The 16604-nt window shown below is 37.4% G+C and overlaps 1 protein-coding gene across 1 annotated transcript; it reads left to right on the plus strand.

The window, feature by feature from the left end:
* Positions 1 to 96: 96 nt before the first annotated feature.
* RNF32 (ring finger protein 32) lies at positions 97 to 15822 on the plus strand (the record flags this gene model as incomplete). The annotated part of the gene is made up of 7 exons (XM_082479712.1): positions 97 to 120; positions 641 to 911; positions 5454 to 5596; positions 7802 to 7926; positions 8147 to 8255; positions 15057 to 15221; positions 15583 to 15822. 7 exons carry the CDS (start codon positions 97 to 99, stop codon positions 15820 to 15822), a joined length of 1077 nt encoding a protein of 358 aa, XP_082335838.1.
* Positions 15823 to 16604: the final 782 nt, after the last annotated feature.

Consider the following 16604-nt stretch of genomic DNA (forward strand, 5'->3'; position numbering starts at 1 on the left):
CTATCAGTGAGGCTGTTTGCTGAGAAATATGCAAGTTCTTGTACATGTCTGTTTGCAGAGCCACTCGACTGTTGTAAAATCAGCTAAAGATTAGCAATGGAGCATCGTGATTTTTACAAGGTATGATTTCACATCTTTTAAAAGAAGGCAGAAGGGTGTGGAGAAATGGAGGAATAGACAGATAATCCCATTCCCTGTATAAAAATAATATATTCTTGTTTATAGTCAGTGTTCTGGAAGGCAAGGTTAGCCTTTGGGATTGTTTTTAGTTATATTGAAGTAAAAATATGTTTGGGCATGCCAAACTTTTATAGTCCATAATGAGTTTATTGCATATAATAATTATGGGTTCAGTAATTAAAACTTTAAAATTACTGCTATTTTATTTAATATAAATGATAAATCAAAGATTTCATTTGACTTTTTATAAGTTAAACCTAGGATGTGTCAGAAACATTAATCTTAAATTTCATATTATGGTAATTGTATGTTAGGCTTCAAGTATGGGAGTTGCATGTGTATAAAAGCCTTTGACAAGTCAAAAACATTGGCTAAGAGCAGAATTTCTTTTAATTTAGCATAAATTATATGTTTTAAAATAATTTATAACAATAATTATTCACTTTTTTTTTCTTTTTAGGGCCGCTCCTCCAAACGACAGACGATAGCAGTTTCTGCAGTTGCATTACAGGATCATATAATACACAGTCATCAGCTTCAGGATCTTTCGTTAGCAGATCCTTTTAAGTCAAGGACAAGGAATATCAAGAACATTTACAAACCTGTGAGCAAAGAAATGGTCAGAGCAGTAGTAGATACTGGACTAAGAAAAAAGAGCATTCACCACAAAAATAAGGAAGATGCAGAAAAGGAGTATGTTCTTGATCCCAGTCCTCCACAGCTAACATTAGGTAAACCATTATATTCTGATTTGTAGATTTTTGTTTTTATTTAAAATAAACTAAAATGAAGAAGCTTTCTGCTCAATAAGTTAATGCCAAACAGCATAAAATCTTGTTTTAAAATTTGTAAAAATTCAGCAGTTTATAGCGTCAGGTAAACAGTCATTTAAACAATGGAATTTCCATCAGTGACTTGAAAGCATCTTTTCATATCTGAAATGTATTAAAAATATTCTTGTGACAATGAAGGTAAAAATGAAGAAGCTAGTGTATCTTGATGAAGAAGAATTCTTCATGAAGAGGTGAGACGTCTTTTACATTTTTATAATGTGTTTTGTGTATTGACTGTCATAACTTTCTTTACCTTATATTCTCAAGCAAACATCAGTGATTTAGATACTGTATTTATTTGGGGGAATGTTTTGGTATTAAGATTTTTTTTAAAGCCTATTTGAAACGGTTTGTTTTATTCCTTATTCAGTAAAGAGACATTTATTAGTGCCGCATTAAATGTATTCTTTGTTAATATATACCCACCTTTACTCAAAGTTAAAAAGGTTTGGTTTTACAATGGTCCTGAGGCTAAACCTGAGAAGAATTAACACCTGTAGTTAAATACCTTTTTCAAATTTAGAAGCAAACATGCAACAAGATAAAAGTCACAGATGTGAGGGCTTGGAATGATGCCTGGTGAGAAAACTCACTTTTAAATAGTATTATAATAATACAGTTGTACAGCAGCAACAGACAATAGTGCTTAAAAAAACAAAGCCAGGGAGCATCTTATCAGACCAGGAGTCTGGTTCCCGCCTATGTGCTTCCCACCTATCAGTTTCAGTCTTGTATTTCCCTTTTCTAAAAGTTTCTACGGTATTCTTGCCATGAACACCTTCTTTTCTCTGTCCTTTTAGTTGTCTTGATTAGGCTTTTCTTCAAGGACCTTCCGGCTCAACAGTTTGCAGTTTTAAGCATAATAAACTTTCATCATCATTAATAATTGTTTTATTTACTGTTTTTCATAAAAATGCCCTTAGGCCTCTCTGAAGATCATGTTGCCTTTGCTATAGTAACTGTCACAGGAGTCCCGGCTCTAAAGAGACCCATGTAAATCAATGAGGCTCTGTACAAGCACAGGCATCTGCCTCTTGGAATCAGCTGAAGGTTAAGAGGGTAACTTAAGATAATACACAAGTGAGTGTAACAAGTGATCGGACAAAGGTAGTAAGGCAAGGTGATTATTACTATGTTTATATGGTTATAGTTCTAAAGATGGGAGGGTATTTTCTTTGGTTCGTTTTGAAGAGGAATTTGAAAGAAGAGAGGATAGTGGAGGGGGGAAAACAGCAGAGAGGTACTGGGGTTAACACAAATATAAATAATGAGTGATTATGGAAGCTGAAGGTTGTGGTGAAAAAATGCAGCCCAAGTGTGAGCATGTTCTCTGTAATTATAAGAAAGACAAAGTATTTTCTCTTTAAATCACAACATTGACTGAAACATCCCATGTGAATGCTTGGGCAAGTGATTTGAAAGAATGTGCTGAAAGATTTTTTTAAAATTGCAATTGTTCCTGGGTTTTGTTTATTAGTATTTTCACCTATAGTCTTAAATTATTTTAAAATGCTTGTGTCAAGCTTTCTCTTCTTAATGAGAGTTGTGTGGTTTAAAACTTACAGCTGTGAAACAACCTTGAAAACATAATTTAATGCAACTTTTTCTTCTTGAGTTTGTAGGTAATCAAACAAAATCTCACAGGCCTCTATCTCTAAGTTTTTCTCAATAGGGACTTGAGTACTAAAATCAAATAGTAATAGTTTAAAGGCTAATGTATGTAATCACTTTGCTAATGTTCATTTTAGGATAAATAACTTGGTTGTAAATGGATGTGCCAGTAAATGGGTTGGGCTTGTAAACTTGACGCATAAGGATGAAACTTGGATGTCTTGAGCTGTTATAGATGTAGGCTTTCATTGCTTGTATTTATTCAAAGTGCTGCTTTGAGAATATCTTCATAGAGCCTTTTGCTTCAACCACATATCCCTGTTGTGTGTCCTGCTGCCAGTTTTCCTTCATCAGCTATGTTGTATAAAAGCTTTCCTTCTAAACACCTGTACAACCTGTCCCTCACAAATATCCCATCTGGTTTATATTATTTAGAAGTTAGGTTTTGCTGCCAATCTATTCCTATTTGGCAGCTTTAATCATCCATTTGAGAAAGTTTTAAATAAGCATTTTTTTGTACCCTGGGGGTATACAAAAGGCTTTCCACAAAGCCATCACATTGTCTTCCTTAAAATGGTCTCTGACCACAGTGCTTGGAAGAAAATCAAGGGTAGGCATTTTTTATGTTGTGATACTGCCTTTCATGCTGTGACTGGTTTGCTATCTTGTTCTCCCCCTGTGTATCGAGATTTTCTCATCATAAAGACCATCACTTGTGTATATTGGACTATCAGAATGGGATCTTGTTTCCTTGCTCATTCACTGATACTCATGGGTATTACTGTCAGATCAAACTTGATATATGTTTGTACTGAAACTTTTATCGTGTGTTTTATAATTTGATTCTTCTTTTGTAACAGAAACACTGTTCTGTGCAATATATGCTCTTCAAGAGTTGAATAGTCAAGAGGGAAGGCACTCCTGCCTAGGAAAACCTCCTTATCTCTCAGACACCAGTTTCAGTAATTCATGCATAAGCTATAAGCACAGTATATGTTCTGAAATAGTTTTAAGACTCTAAAAAGTTTGCAGGATCCTTGATATTTCTGGTAAACCTCATGATATTTTTCACCATCAAGAGCACCAGATAAAAGCATTTTACTGCACCAAAATCGATAGACAACACTATTTTATATTAATACAGTGTGTATATTACATTCTGAAATAACAGTGCTGTAGATACATATATATGCACTTTGCTGCTTGACACGGAGTGGTTTGAATTCTAGCCCATAGCCTGCAGGCAGAGCTGTAAGTTCCCACAGGTGTGGAGGTGCTGTATTTGTGTCTGGGTATGAGTTGTCCAGGAACTGAAACAGCGTGCCTCTAAGACAATTCATATATGACCACCGATGTAATCTACGGCATTCACTGATTCAAATTTTCTTTTGAAACATGCATTGCTTAGCTTTGACTTGATACCTTTACAAGGGTAACAAAAGTAACAGGGTGGGGTATATAGGAACCAAACCATACATAGAAAGAGCACTTTCCACGTTGTTCCAAAAGCATACACTGACCCAGCTTGAAATCTCAAAGTCATCTTGTTCTAAGATACTGAATCAAATTGGTTTACGTTTGAAGGATGTCTTAAGCTCACAAGGAAGTAGGTTAGGCAGATAGTTCAACTAAAGGGAAGAAAGTATTCCTTCTAATTCCTTTAGTACCTCACAAAAGTTCTTTAAAAAGATGAAAGACATTTTTGTGCAAATTTAAATTTAAGAGATTAATGATATACATCTATAGATGGATGAGCTCAGGAGCAGAACTTTGTCTCAAAAATTAACAACTCCTATGCTAGAATAATCAGATACTTGAGCAAATGGATCACCAAAACCCCATTCTTTGGTTTGTTAGGATTCCTTCTCTTCATGACTTACTAGTATAATGTGTTTGGATACACAGTCTGTCTGATGGCGGTTTGAAAGCTTATACGGGACAAATAAGTGCGCTTATTAATGTCCGGTTTATGCAAAGATTTTGGTCTGAATGAAAGAGTTAACCTTTTCATTCCCATGTAGAACTAAAACTCTCATCTAGGTGTCATTACCTTGCATTCTAACTATTGCATGTCCCTCCTCCTTTCTGATTTTAGCAAATACCGTTGAGATACCATCTCTTTTTTACTACTGAGATACTGACACTGGACTCTATCTGCCATTTGTGGGGGCGGGGGGAATATTGTAAGTATTGTCACTGATTGCTTCTTTGAGAAGGCAGAGATTTCACATGGACATGCAGCAAGGCACCTCCCAGTTATCATTTGAGATCAACAATCTTAGCTATCAAAGTGACGCTGTCACTGGTATCTTGTAACCATCTCTTTGTTTCTTTATGTTCTTTATTTTTCTTGCATCTGTCACAGTCTCATTACACTTCAGCATTTTGCACCAGTAACAGTTTTTTATTATATGACTTTGTTCATTTTTATTTTTGAGAATACAAAAATGTAATGTTGAAGAAACCTTCACAAAATAATTCTAACAGAGATTTTGTTTGTACAAACAAAATTACATTATTGTGCAGTTACATTGTCTAATTAATATTCCCCATTGTAATGGCTGTGGAAAGGTATCAAATTACTTGGCAAATAAAAGTTTACATTTGATATTTCCTGTATGTAAAAGAGGTTCTGACAATTACTGAATAGTTAACTAATATTAAGTACATTGCCTGCCAGTGGTTTGTCTGATGATAGATTTATATGAAGTACCCGTATAAAGTATTTTTAAATAAGTGCATCGTCAATGACCTTCACATGAAGAAAATCCATTGTCTGCATCTGCCAATGGGTTTTATTCAGTGATTTGTTGTTGTTATTGTCTACAGCTCAGAAATTAGGCCTAGTTGAGCCTCCTTCCTTGCCACTAACTGCTGAAGAATGGGTAAAAATAAAGCAGAGATCCATACAGCATGGAGACTCCACACAGCCTTGTGCAATATGCAGAGAAGAATTTGCACTTCAGCCTCAGGTACATGTATAACTGTATAATTGTGTGGACTACACAATTGTATTTAAAAAAAAATTTCCAGAGTTACTGCTAAAAATCATGACCTGGAGGAAGAAAGCAAAGAAACGAAAGATTCTACTTTAAGACACCGTTTAGCATTTAATAGCTGGACCCAACTATCAGTGGCGAACTCTGAAAGTATTTTGGACATGATGTGGTAGAGAAAGATTGGTAGTGTTTTTTGACTTGTGAAGTTATGACAGAGGAGAAGGTAATCAGCCTTTTAATCTGTTCTTGCAAAGCAGGTATAGGCTATTTGTTGCTTCATTTAAACTCCTGTTAGATATGATCCTAGACTTCATTCATCAGAATAGTAAAGATTCACTAGTTATAAAATTTAAGATATACTTCATTTTCTCCCAAGTTTTGTTACTTTGCAGTTTAGTTCAATAGTTATTTCTATTTGGAAAATGGAAGTAGGTGTGCTCTTAATACCAGTCAGTTGCTTCCTTAGGTTAGCAGAAGAAATGCTTGCATTTTACCTTGATGGCTTTATTCAATGCATGTGTGTAACATAAGCATAAATACATCATGCTTTATTAGCTTCTGTTATCTATCATCTTGAAAATGTTAAGCAAAAGGGACAAGTGACTGATTGAAGAGGAGGGCTGCTTCAGAGAAGTGATGATGGTAATTAGAAGAATTATCCCAACTGCTTGCAAGTTTTTTTCCACATTTTATGGGGTTTTTTTTCTGCCTGTTCCCTCTTTTATTTTTTCTTGAAGACTTTTTACAGCCAAGTTTGTGATGTGAATCAAGGTCTTTCAATAACCTTACGTACAGGGCTTTTGGTTCCTTTTACAGCAACCTTAACTGAAGGTGTACAATTGTCCACAGACAGGTGGGATGGATCTGGCAAAAGACCACTGTGCCAATTTCTGGCTACCCTGAAAGTCTAAAGCTTGACGAGAGAGAGCAAAAGACAGCACTCATTAAAAAGGTTACTTTAGATTTGGCACAAAAAGGGAAATGCCTCTGGAATTCTTTTTGTCCTCAGTGTTTCGTTAGCTTTCCTCCCTCAAGGGAAAAAAGCCACTGTATCTGAAAGCTTTCCCTTCAGCTGGCTGCTAGCCATTAATCCTTTTGTGTTTGCTAGCTCAATAGTGCACACTACTTGTTCTGGTTTTCACTCCTTTCCCAGTTTTTCCTTCCTCTAAGAGCCAACTGCCTTTTTTGTCCAACTCTCTATCTTTTGTCAGGATGGAGATCATCAGCATTTGGTGGGAATTTAGGTCAGATAAAGGTGAAGTTTTCTTGTAGCCTGTGAACATGCTTTCTCTTTTGTTTTTTTTTTGTATGTGTGAAATGCTGCATTTGATGTATATCACTTCTTGAAATTAAACGTCTCTGCAGGGAAAAGGGAAAAAAATTCCATCAGCTTTCATTTTAAGTACTTGTTTTATAATCTTTTCCTCCAGTCAATAGCAGTCGGCATTCCTTGCTTTCTGCCACTCCATGTGTTTTTAGTACAAAATTCACATGTTGGTTTAAGATGTAATATGTTAAGTAATTTCTGTAGACGACTAGTTTTATTTTCACCGTAAAGACTGCAGTAGTAACAAAAAGCAACTGATGACCTTTAAGGCAGTCAGAATTTTTCTTGTCAGCATTTTTTACTCCTCAGCTTTTAGAACGGTTTAAAGTTAGGTTGGTTTTGTTGTTTTTTTTTTCCTTTGAAAAACAGGTGCTGCTTTCATGTTCCCATGTATTCCATAAAGTGAGTACATTTTTATATAACTATGCAAGCACATAATACACAAGTATTTTAATTAAACTACTTAAGTGACTGTCTTAATGAAATAAATGTAATCATCCTGGAAAGTAATTTTGATTCCAGATTTTTATATTAAGAAATATAATTGAAGGCTATTTTATGATGAGGCACTCTATTCCATTTTATTACCCTTTTTGAAACCATATGGGAAAACATAGTTTGTAACTGAGCTATAAGTTTGTATACTAAGCAGGAATAGTTTAATTCATGACATTTCATGTGAATATATGGATATTTACAAAATTCTCTTAACATTTTAATTATAAAATACTCATCTTGTATACTGTTCATGCATTGATGAATAAACTGTTTTTACATTCTGTAGTCTATCCTGTTTCATCTGTTCCAATGATATGAAATATATTGTAAGTAATTGCAATTATTTTTTTCAGGCATGCCTGAAAACCTTTGAAAAATTTACAGGTAAAAAGTCTTGTCCTATATGTAGAAAAGAGCAGTATCACACCAGAGTAATATATGATGGGGCTCGCTTGTTTAAAATAAAGTGCGCTATTAGGTAAGCCTTGCTCCTGCTACAGTTGTTGTCACTGGACAATATTTATTTCTAAATATTGTTCCAAATGTGTTAACACTTTAATATAATAAAAAACTAGACAGAATGAATGCACTACAAAAGTCAAAGTTTAAAAAGAAATGCATAAAATAATTAATTTTTATAAATAGTAAAATTATATAAATTCGAGTTTCCTCTTCTTGAGTAAAATTGTATCTTACAGAATTCAAGCTTCCTGGAGGGGATATATCGTTAGAAAATGGTATAAAAACTTGAGAAGAACAGTGCCTCCTAAAGACAGCAAATTAAGAAAGCAGTTTTTTGAGAAAAAGGTATGTTGCATTCGCTTCTTCGATCTGTTTATTTGTTCTGGTTCAGCTCCCTTAAATCAAAACTCCTGAATATCAGCTCTCTACCTCTTTGCTTATTCCTTCTTATTCATACCAAGCAGGCAGCACTGGAGACAGTTGTTTTGTTAGTCTGTTCATTCCATCATCTTTACAATGTAGAAGTAAGGAAAATAATTTAAATATTTAATTTTAAGGCCTGCCTTTGTTGGCCTACCAAATAGTGGGGTTTTTGTGAGGCTCTGTATTTCCCTTCTCTTTTTGATAAATCCCAGTAATCTGTTTCCCTATAGAATTATATGAAAGGGGTATAGTAAGGGGAGAAACAAATAAATCCATAAACAATCATAACTTCTCACTGCCATTGTTCCCTCACTGCATACGGAACTGAAAGGTTTCATTCCATTCCATAGCTTTGCCCTTCTCTAACTTCTGCTCAGATGCAAGTCAGACTGTAATAAATTAGGGTCCTGACCCCATACAAATGAGGCCAAATCGGGTGCAAGCATTTTGCAATGACCCTGCTTGCTTTTAAGCACACAGCTGCTGCAGAGTCCCTGTGTAACCCTCAAGTCCTCCTTTGCCAACTTCCAGTCTTCCCTCGGTTTAGTAACAGCCAGCCCAGCTCAGCTTTTCAGTAACAAAAACTGCTCTGACACATCCTCGGCAATTACCAAACCGTCTCTCAGGGAGCGAGAGATGTCATCTTCCAGTCCAGATTACCAAACAGGCTGGTTAACGGGGATTAACAAAGCCACGCAAGACACTCATTTAAATGTAGCTACTGTGTGCAACTTGGAAAATACTCTCACCCAGGTTGCAAGCTAAATCAGTGGTAGGTTAAAAAAAAATTCTTAAATCAGTTGTTTGGGTTTGGTTTTTTTTAAATCACTGCTTTAGTGAAACAGAAGAGTGCTTGCAGAAAAAGGCTTGTTGCTGTCATTTGTTATGCTTACTTGGTTGTATCCTGTTGGAGGAGAGCTTTGGAGGCAAAGACCCTCTCTTGCTATCTTATACCTTTATGTATGATAGTGAGATTGGTACCCTAGAGGTGATCTGGCAGACTGTTGCAACAAAACTGGTACCACTGTTCTGCTTGTGTGGCAACAGTGGCAGGGGAGAGAAAGGAAAGGCTGTTCTCAGCTATAACACTGAGACAGCTTGCCGGTTGCTATGCTACCTTTGCAATCTATGCAAAGTCCTTCCCTGTAACAGAGAAAATGAACATGGAGGTAACTGAAGAAAGCTAATGTTACACTTGAAAGTGCTGAAACACTTAAGTTTGGAAGAAGTGAATCCTTCGGTGGATTGTGACTGTCCTCAAGTAGCATGATGAGAACACACAACAGAAACACTTAGCTTTTTCTGCATGGAAGACTGGCGAAACCGTCGTATGCTTCTTTTCCAATACGGTTATCAATTTTCTGTGGGCTTATAGCCATGCTTAGCTATACACAGGGTCTCAGTAAAGGGAAGTTGAAGAAAGCTTCCAAATGTGCTGAAAGTTGCAGCTGAGTGTAATTTGTTAAAATTTCTCTCACCAAACTATAGATGGCTACAGGATAGCAGTCTACCAAGCTAACTACAATGCTAATGAGCTTTTAGGGCCCCTATCTCAGATACTTATTTTAGGGAGAAACAACCTGGTAGACTGCACGTGTTTCATCACATGATTATAGGCCATGGGAAAGTCTTCATTTAAGATAGTTGCCATACACAGTCCACATCATTAGGAAATCATTCTCATATGTAACACTACAGGATTTTGCAGGGAACAAAATGGGCACTACTTTTTCACCTTCTGTTAAAAATGAATTTATGAAGTCTGGTATGGATTAGCCAGGTTTAAATTAATTCAGTACCAATTGTGATTAAAGGATACATATTTATTTTTCTTAGTGGCTTTCAAGTGGGAATTTTAGATGAGTTTTCCTGCTGTTTGCTCTTTTAAGTGTTTTAATTTTTAAGTGTTGGTTAGTGAGAACACTAAAGAAATTTTTCACAAGGAGCTATCCATTTGCAGATGCTAAAAAGCTTTTCTAAAATAAATTTTGCCTCTCAAACTTGTGCTGTGCTTTTAAAATGTCACTCCCCAAATATTAGCATAATCAAATGGCATCACAATTGAAAAAAAAAAAAACACCCTGATTTTTAATAACCCTACCTCCTCTGAAAGGATCACAAAGGTTAAACAGCAAGTTTCATACACTTAAATAAATATCACAAAATAAAAAATAAGATCTGAAATATTAGTACTAGGAAGGACACATATCACTTGTTCAGGGTGCTACAGTAGCCCTTATTACACCTATCATTAAAATTTTTAATAATCTAGATCAAAGGAGATAAGACAGGTCACTGAAACCCAAGTAGGCTACTTTTTAGCACTACTATACACAGAAAGCAGTGTGTTGCTTCAGCATGTTAGGTAGTGACTTTCTTTGATCTCACCTATAAATGTCACTTCTGTATGTCGTTTCATTGTGGTATAGTCTTTTATTGGTGCAATTAAATCTTTTCAAATGCATTGCATTATCTCCAGCTTTGCTAAAAATCTTGCCATTGTTTAGGAAGCAAGGTAAGTCATTGTGCGATGATGTAGTCGACTAGTTTCTTCCTCCCCCCTCCACATGATTTCTCACAACGATTTTAATTTAAATCTCACCAAACAGTATAATGGTCCTGGAATTTGTTTAGTCATTTGACTTCCTTTATCACACGGAGATGGTAAACATTCTGTTGCTAACTTGAAGTGGCTCCAAGCAGCAAAACTAGGAGGATATTAAACCAGTAAAAGCTTATCAACTGATTCATTGATACGCTGTAAATTCCAGCCTTTTCATTTTACTTTTGAGGGTTGCCATAAGTCAACACATTAGTAAGCAATTTGCTGACATTGGATCACTTAAAAAGGCTTCCCTGTGGACAAAGTTCACCTCGGTGCTTTGTTTCATCGTTTTATTTTATCATAGCCTTGTGCTGCTGTACAGATGACTGATTTAGTTTTGCATACCAATAGAGTATTTCAAATAATCAGTTTGTGCCATTCTATTCAAGTTTTAAGAAGTCGCAGACATACGCATAGAGGTATGGTGTTTTCAGAAATAAATTCAATTAATCAGTTTCAGTTGTTCTAGGAAAAAAAGGTTATTCGGTACTATGCATTAAAACACAACAGGATTTAAATGTTAAATCCTAGAACATGTTTAACACTAACAAATTATACAAAATGCTTATTTCTGTTCTTATTGGTAGTTCGAACTGATTTGCCAGTTAGCAAAAGTTTTCAGTTAAATTTCAGTTACACTTTTTTTTTCTTCCCAACCTTAGACATTATTTGCTGATTGATGGATATGGGTTGGGTCAGGTCATACTGCAGAAAATACAGGAGTAGCTCAAAGTAGATAGTATCTTAGCAGCAGGGGAACTTAATAGATCACTGTGTCAGGCAGGAGAAGAGTTCTCCTCTCTTTATTTTTACAGCTTCTGCTCAAGGAGGTTCATAAAAGGACTTTCAGGATCACTTAGTGAAATGGAGAAGAGAAACACAAGTGCAAGCTGAGGGAAGAAACGGAGGGCTTCTCCCTGCTGAGGGAGAAAGGAGCAAGCGGCGGAGGCAGAGACAGAAAGGGGGCACTGCTGGCTTAGAGCAACCCGGGCCCCTCTCTGCCCTCCTTTCAGCTTCAGCTCTCCTCGCTGGTTAGCTTGCCTCAGCAGCCACAAAGACAGGCCAAGTCCTGGAGCTGACCACGTATTGGCTGTGTTGCTCTCACCTTCACAGAAATAGGCACTGGATAAAGGAAGAATTAAAATATGGTTGCTTTACCTCTAATTTTGGGTCCTGAGAGCCTATTAGAAAGCATTGTCGCAGCTGCTCTAGCTTTCTATTACATCCCCCAGCTTCCTTATGAAAACAGTTCAGGTATGTTCAAGTTTGATACTAATGTAAATGAAGACCCAGAAAAAATCAGGACCAAAAGTGTTTTCAAATGGATCAACGTTTTCTTGCTGTTGAACAGAAACCATTAATTAGATAAGGTTTAGGTGTAATCTTACCCTATTCTTCCTGAAGTTAGATTTTAAAATGAGAAGTTTTTAGAGATTTTTAAGAGAAGTTAAAATTGCAATGTGGAGTAGCTTCAGTTCTAGAACCTAGGTAACAATGCTTCAGATAAAACTCACTAGTACTGTTACTGCTTAATGAAATACGTAATCACATTAAAATATTAAAGATAGAACCTGATTAAAGTGTAGTGCAGCAGTATTTCATGTCTCATTCAGGAAGCCCACAGTGTCATCGTTTGGGATTGTTTGGAGACCACAAAGTGTAAATATTGAAGGAGGCCTGTGGTGGGATTCTTGTTTGTTTGTTTTTTGTTTTACACATACCAGGGAAGGTCAGTGTGCATGTCTGCGTGGGAGAGAATCAGATTTTCTTCTTTCTTGTCAGTGAACAGTCACGAGGGGAGCACAAGATTACCCATCTGCTCTTTGCTGGACATAGAATTCTCTCACAGAATACAGAAGGGGCTGCTGCTTTTCCTAGCACGTTGCCATGTAAATACACATGCTATAGAAGGGGTCTCGGGGGAATTTGTTTCTTCTTTTTCTTAAGTTTTGTTGAGTTGATACATCAGCATTAACTAACACGGTAACTAAATCTGATTTGTACTGACAGATGGATCCATCCTTTGTGTAGGGATCATTTGGAAATAGAGTAAGTCATAATTGGTCTCAGTTAGCAGTGGATCAGACCATAAAATTAAAAAAAAATACACAGGATCAAATCTAATGTCAAGAAGCAAACAACTTGCCTTACTTAATGGCTTTCACCATTTCCCTTACCAGGATGCTTATAATGTTTGTCTCTAAAGTCTTTATTGAGAAACATTACGTGTTTCACTGGAAGACACTTTCATACTTGCACATTATATGGACTTTTTTTAATTAACTGTTTGGGGTTTTTTTCATAGTTTTATAAGGAAATTTAGGAAATTCAAAGTTCAAATGAAGTCTTAGAATTTTAAGTGAGCTTTTCAGATAGTTTTTGCGGGCTTTGGTCTCTTGATTACTAGAAAAGTTCACTTTGAATATTCTGATATATGCTATGAAGGGTCACTTTAGCAGTTGTCAGGGAGCACATGTCCTGGTACAGAAAAGCTATCCAAAAAAAAAAAAAAAGTTAAATGAAACGGCAGGAAAGTATTCTGGTAGCATCAGGCTGTCCGACCTTGACAACAGCCCTTCTGCCACCTCGCTGTTTTCCTATCGAGGTTTCAGTCACAGGAGATGCATAGAGATGAAGGCGCATGTTGTGTGGTCACGTACAGCCACTGAAGTGTTCCTCAAACCTGCTGAAAGCAGTTACGAGCAGAGTCACGAAAGATGAGGCCAAGGCTTGTGTGGCTCCCTAGAGAACTTTCAGATACCACAATAGCAATGAGAGGAAGTGGCCACAGTGAGTTGGGATTGCACTCAAGGAGGTGATTTAAGTTTAAGAAAAGCATTCATTGCTTTTAGGTATTTATTTTGCTGATGGGAGCATCTTCAGATCTGATGACCAGATTGCTTAGGCCTACCTGCATGTCATGGTTTAGGCTAAATCCACCACTGGGGACCCGAGGGACCCCAGACAGGACCAACAGATGCTCCCCTCTACCCCTCTTCAAAGAGGGAGGCAGAGGAGGAAAAAGAGACTTATGAGTTTCGAAGGAACTAAACTACTTTAATGAAACATTAGTAATAAAATAAAAAGAAATAATGAAATACATACAAAACTGTATCAAGCTCCCGAGATGACAATCACGTCACCGGCTGGCACTGGGGCAGTCCCAGGCTGGACTCAGTGACGGATGGGAACTGGATTCTGGATCTGGATTCAGGATCAGGATCACAGGCAGATGAACAGAGTCCTCCTCAGACGTCGGCCATTGAAGGAAGAGCGCTGACCCTTTGATCCCTCAGCTTTTATACTGAGCATGAGGCAGATGGGATGCAATACCCTGTTGGTCAGTTTTGGGTCACCTGTCCTGTCCGCTCCTCCCTGCAGGTGGTACCCCACTACGCTTTTCCGCTTCCGACCCTCCAACATGGCAAATAACAAAGTCAGCTGCCCTTGGGGGTTATAGCAATGAGTATAAGCAGGAGCCTCTCCCCATACCATGCCTGGGCATCAGCTATAAACAATTGGTCTTATCACTCTGAGAGAGTGAACACTGTCTGCACAATATGCAGTTAATTTCAGTAGTTAGAAGACGCCCACCTAAGAAGCGAAGTTACTGAACAAAATTGGTTCTATTTTACCTCAAACCAGGACACTGCAATATGCAGAAACATATTTAAGGTAGCAGGTCATAAAAGTCTATGCCACGGACAAGACCTAAGATGATGCTCCTCTCATTGCTTATCATGCCTTTAGCTAACCCCACAGCAGATGCTCTTGTTTCCCATCAAGTAACCACCGCTCAGAGACTGAAGTGTAGAACTTGGCTAACAGAGCTGTACCCTCTGTGCTGCGCCCATATGGGCTAAAAACAGAACATCCGTCTTGGGAAAGTTCAGTGATGAAAATCCTGTGTTTTCTCTGAAGGATAATGGTCTATCAGTGGAGTCTGGGGACCTGATGCTTTTAACCTCTAAATCAGCACTGGACACCAGCTGAAACTGGAACAAGATTCCATAGATCATGCACTAATCAGGCTCACTTGTCCAGTCACTCACCATTTATCCATATACGGACTACCTATAAGTAACTCCAAATCTAACAGCAGTTGATGTTCTTTCCAGATTCAACAGATCAGTAATCGACTGTTGAGTTCTTACGACATCAACCTAGATGAATTTTTTTCTGAGATAGATTCTTCTATAGCTGCAAGTCAAGATGTGTTTCAGCAGTTGGAAGGAAAAGAAATATTACTAAGTGAAACTGACTGGGAGAAGATCCAGATGCAGGTTGGTTGGCTTCTTTTAAAGTAGTTTTGCATTTATAAGCATTTTTTATGCTCTTTGGAGGGATGGCAGTCTTTTCAGCACAATTGAATGTTTTTCTGTTTTCTTAAATTTCAGTCCATCTGTTCCAAATCCGAAATATTAAAAAGTTTTTACAGTTGAGGGATTTTCCTCAGCAGTGTCTCTCCTCACTGAAAGAGCCCAAAGAGGCTGTAGACAAAACTGAGAATCAGCGTTAATAGTTTCTGAAAATACATTACAATTATAAAATTTGAACATTTGAATTAGTGTATTGCTGATACATTTACCTTCCATTGTTTCACTACAGGTTGGTTTGTTTGTTTTTTTTTTTTTTTTCACTCAGGCATTTCGGCAAGAGATATTTGACTGTCCTATCTGTATCATGCCACTCAGTCCTGCAGTCCATCCTGCCTGTCTCTCTTCTGGTAACAGCAGTCAGTTCTCACGACAGACTGTTCTGCTTTCTTGTTCACATTTGTTTCATCATACCTGTCTTCAAGCATTTGAAGAGTTTTCCTTGGGAGAGCGACATATTTGTCCTTTATGTCGCTCATGTTATCAAAAGAAAATCCTCAAATGTTGATACACATAGCTCATGATGAACTACCTCATGGATCACAGCTGTCAACATGTGTACTTCTAACTTTGGAGCCTTTTCAGAGCCAGATCTTCCAAGAATAAATGATTTTGTACAGACAATGGTACTCACCTTGTATTTCAAGAAGTAAGTGTTAGAAAGGTGCTGTTGCTTCCCTTTTATTTCAGTTTCACCTCTGGTCTTTCAGCGTTTTTATTCTTCCTCCCTCTGTCACTCCCACCTTCCTCCATTTTCATTTCCCGTTCCCGCAGGTGAGCCGCAGTTGTTTCAGGCCTTGTGTTCATTCAGCAATACCCCGCTATTATCCCTCACCTGGCTTTTACGCCCAATTCGTTGCAGCACAGGTTCCCGCTCTCAAGGACTGCTACCACTGCAGCTGGTAGGTGTAGCAAGATACACTACTTTTTCTTCAGTGACATTTACTAATGTGAACCCTGGCTGCTGCTTCCACTTCAACGACTGTGACCAACTCCAGCGTGCTGTAGGTAGATAAAAGTAGCCCTCAAAGATGCAGGATCATTTCAGAACTTCAGAGAACCATAGAACCACTGGCCACTTTCAAGAGAAATAAAAACACGATTATGACTTTTCAGCTATCCACTGCTGAAACTACATCAGGTCACCACAGATCACTTGTAAGAAAAGTAGGAGCACATAAAGACAAAAGTCAGAAGCTAAAGCAAAATGAAGTAGCAACATATCAAGGTGACAAGAAAATTTGTTTTGCATAAAAAGGCAATACCTGATCAACTACACAAAGGATAGAG

The sequence above is a fragment of the Vanellus vanellus genome (genome assembly GCF_965231255.1).
Source record: "Vanellus vanellus genome assembly, chromosome: 2".
NCBI classification, from domain to species: domain Eukaryota; kingdom Metazoa; phylum Chordata; class Aves; order Charadriiformes; family Charadriidae; genus Vanellus; species Vanellus vanellus.